This window comes from Austrofundulus limnaeus, unplaced genomic scaffold (assembly GCF_001266775.1).
Source record: "Austrofundulus limnaeus strain Quisiro unplaced genomic scaffold, Austrofundulus_limnaeus-1.0 Scaffold755, whole genome shotgun sequence".
Lineage (NCBI taxonomy): Eukaryota > Metazoa > Chordata > Actinopteri > Cyprinodontiformes > Rivulidae > Austrofundulus > Austrofundulus limnaeus.
The window spans coordinates 104,101-108,153 of NW_013953157.1; the positions used below are offsets into that span (position 1 = coordinate 104,101).

The following is a 4,053-nucleotide window of genomic DNA, read 5'->3' on the forward strand; positions in this document are numbered from 1 at the left end:
TGTGTGTGTGTGTGTGTGTGTGTGTGTGTATGTATGTATGTATTTATGTATGTGTGTTTGTATATATGCATGTATGTATATATGTACGTATGTATGTATGTTGGTGCAGTTTTACAAATAGCCAATAAATAGCTATGGGAAACTGAAAATGCACACCAAACAGAAGCTCAGGGCTGAGGACAATAAGAGGACCAGTAAATTCACATTTTTGCATAATTATGAATACACATGGTCACGGCAATAAAACTAAATGTCTGCTCCGCTCTAACCCTCAGACTTCACAGTAAGAGACAGTCCTACTCAGTCTATGATCCATATTTCTTCCTCTCAACCCGTCATGATCCCAAAGGAGAAGAAGGAATCAGTGGCATCGTCTTGCTCTCTCTCTGGGAGTCTCCCCACCAGCGACAGGTTACTCACCCGTTATTAAATCAAATCGTGGGATCAGACTGGGAATGATAGATGCATGTGATTTCCTCTGTGCTGCAGTCTGCTCAGCGAGAGTTCAGAGACAGAATCTGATGCCCTGAAACTGAACAGCCATTCAGAAGAGCTCCTGCCAACCCCGGTGTCCTCTGCCTCCAACGAATCATTCTTTGGAGATGGTATGAGAATAATAAGCCTTGGTCATTTTTGTGGATTTAACAAATCAATGCAAAGATTGTTTTTCCTGCTGGAAGAAAACAGTTTAGTTATGTATTTTGGTTAAAATATGAGAAAAACAAGAGAAAATATAAATTTACATCATATAGAATGGATAGAATGTACGCTGCGCAGTGTTTTTTTTAAACCTTTTTTTATTACAGGGACAGTGCATATTAATAACATTTCTGTAAACATGCCAGAATTAGCCAGAAGGCTATTTTTCACTTAGACAGATGGTAAAAGTCACCCTAAAATATTAAATGTAAAACTACATAATTACAAAATAACAGTTACAATACACTTCAAAATACTTTAAGTTAAATGCAAATAAAAACACACAAACCAACTAGTAGAAAACATCAAACAAAACAATAAACCCACACATGAGACAAGATGACAACTGAGGGGACCAAGAGCTGGTCTAATTGTAACCTAATGTTGACAGCTCTGATTATCAATAAGCCATTTCTTTAACAATATTTTAAAATGTGTTATAATGAGATTCCTTTCAGTGGCAGCTCGAACAGAAAAGGTGCCAACAGCACTTTTCCTAAGAGGAATAACAAGTCAGCTTGTAGTTTATTTTACCTGGGCCAATCAGCAAACAGAAGGAGGAGTTATGAACGATGTTGATTTTCTGCAGTGTCTGCTAGTCATTTTAGCATACGGCAGTGGAGGAAGTGAATGAAGCCAGTCTGTGTTGATAAGGCTTCCAAATTAAATTAAATTTGTCTGACAAAGCAGCAGCTCTCATTTACAGTTGTCTCGTTCAGCTCGGTACGTCAGTTGTTTACAGCACATGCAATTTCCGGTTAGCTTCTTAGCTTAGCCTCCGTCACAACGACATGCGTCGCAGCCAACTGATCCATTCGTTTCAAACTTCAGCAGAGGCCACGCCTCCTGCAAGAATCCCTTCTCTATAGCAGAGCGTCCTGACCCTCGTTCGAAGCAAAGCGAAGGACAAGGGTCTGGTTTTTACCAGGCTAGACTTGGGTTGGCTGATCTCAAAAACATTGGGGTAGATTTTATTGCCAGGTGTGGTTGCACGACAGATTTTAGAGAATGTCTGAAAAGGGTCATTGTAGAGCTGGGCGATATGATCAAAATTTTATATCACAGTATTTTCAACATTTTCAACAATTTCACAGTATTTGACGGTATTTTTCTTTTCATCACAGCTCAGCTGATAATAAAATGTACAAACCCTGCTTATTGACTTTTTTTCTTTTACTGTACCTCTGTCTGTGTCTCTGTTTCCCTCCTCTGTGTCTGTTCTTCTGACTGGTGGTTGGAGACAGTAGTCATGCATTTTGGTCCAGTCGTGAAGGAGGAGGGTTAAGAAAAGATTATGATCGGGTTTATTGTTTTATGTTATTTATTAAAGCTTATCAGCACGACTCACCTTGCACACCAGTCAATTCCAACTCCACTACGAACTACTTCCTGCGGGCTTTTCACAATAGAACCACGTTAAGTCTCCATCAGCATAACGTCTCCATATTAACTAACCACGTTAAATCTAACTGTGCACATCACTGAAGAGGTGTTTACTACATTCAGCGACGGTGAAAACGGGATGTTTTTTTAAACGTCGGTCAATATAAACAGCGGAATCACCACCCGCTGCTGCAACTAGCTGCTCCAAATATTAGCATGCTAACGCACATAGCGGTGCAGCAAGGAAAAATGTCCCCCGGGAAACAACAGTTCACTGGCGGCCACGACGAAACATTCCGCTATTTAAACTGGAATGTTCGGTATTCAAAAAATTCATATAATAACAAAAAGAAAAAACGGTATTCGGTACAAAACGGTATACCGCCCAGCACTAGGTTCATTGGCTGTTTGGAACACAAATAAAATTTGTTTTCTTGCTGCAGAATACCAACAAACTGGTACTCGTGTGTCTTTTTCATTTGAAAATCAAAAAAATATGTCTTTTTTTTCTGCTGTTGAGACTAACATTACTTTTTGTAATAAATGCCAGAGAAAAAAGCAGTAAATTGAAACCAGTGACAGCCTTCTCTCTAAGATATTGTGACTAGTGATGATTGATAACTTTAATTCAAAATCATTTTTGCACCCTGTTGTCCCCACAGACTGTGTGGACTCATTTATTCCCAGTCCTGGCGACATCTCTGCTGACTCTGCAGATTATGAGTCTGAATCGTGGAGTCTGATAGTTGAGCACAGTTTCTGTAAGAAGCAGGACAAACGGGTTGTCAAGAGGCAGGACGTTATCTACGGTGAGCACTTCCTTGTCTTTTGTTTTAAAATGCGATTGCCACATGTCACTGTTTGAAAATCAGGGGTTTTCTCTTCACAAACGTTCACCGTTAACCGTTGCAGAGCTGATGCAGACTGAGCTCCACCACTTCAAGGTTCTGCACATCATGGCCGAGGTTTTCAGGCGGGGGATGATGGAGGAGGTGCAGCTGGACAAAGAAGCCGTGGAGAAGGTGTTCCCCTGCCTGGACCAGCTGCTCCTCCTCCATCACGCCTTCTTCGCTGCCATGAAGGAGCGACGACAGAACTCAGCACAGCCCCAAGGGCACAGGAACTACCTGATCCAGACCATTGGAGACATTTTGCTCCAGCAGGTCAGTTGGGTTCCTGGGACAACATGGTGGTGAGACTTACAGATTCTGCTGCTAAAATGAGACGTTCTGCAGTTTTCAGATGACAACGGGGACAAAATGAAGCAGATTTACGGAGACTTCTGCAGTCGTCACAATGAGGCGGTCAGCTTTTTCAAGGAGCTCCAGCAACACAACAAAAGATTTCAGAGCTTCATTAAGGTATTTAAATATATTTTCCCTTTCAAAACAAAAGCCTTCAGCAAAAAGACAAGAAGCATAATTCTCCATTTACTTCTTTAAAGCAACAAGTCAGTAACTCTTTGGTGCGGCGGAGAGAAATCCCAGAGTGCATCTTGCTGGTGACTCAAAGAATCACTAAATACCCCGTGCTGCTGGAGAGGATCCTACATTATACTGAAGGTCAGTCATCTGCTGCCCCCTGCTGGCCATCACCCTGTAGGTTTTAAACCAGGGGTTCTTAACCTTTTTGACATCGGGGCCCAATTTGTTGAACATAAAGTGGCACGAGGCCCAGTCAGACATTACAATGTATGGATCAAAATGATAATTATTCTAAATCTTGGTTTAAATTTTACTGTATTTACATCATAACTAAACTATCATAACTAACATAACTAAATTAAATACACTTACACTTTAAAAGTAAAACTCCTGTCAAATAATCACAAGACGTGATTATGACAAACATTTTTATATTGTAACCTGCCCATAACAATTATTTGAACAAATACAAAGGTCAGTCAACAGACCACTCAGGCTTATCAGCACAAATATATTTATAAATAAGATTGTGGGCATAAAATAAATA

General features: G+C 40.5%; 1 protein-coding gene across 1 annotated transcript in view; it reads left to right on the forward strand.

Moving 5' to 3' along the window:
- Window positions 1-4,053, forward strand: part of arhgef28a (Rho guanine nucleotide exchange factor (GEF) 28a) — a gene marked incomplete at its 5' end in the record, with an annotated part of 138,846 nt that overhangs the window by 93,894 nt on the left and 40,899 nt on the right. Inside the window, 6 exon segments of the mRNA XM_014028387.1 lie at window positions 276-411; window positions 490-605; window positions 2,745-2,891; window positions 2,995-3,245; window positions 3,318-3,443; window positions 3,527-3,644. Of these exon segments, the coding sequence (XP_013883841.1) occupies window positions 276-411; window positions 490-605; window positions 2,745-2,891; window positions 2,995-3,245; window positions 3,318-3,443; window positions 3,527-3,644 (894 nt within the window).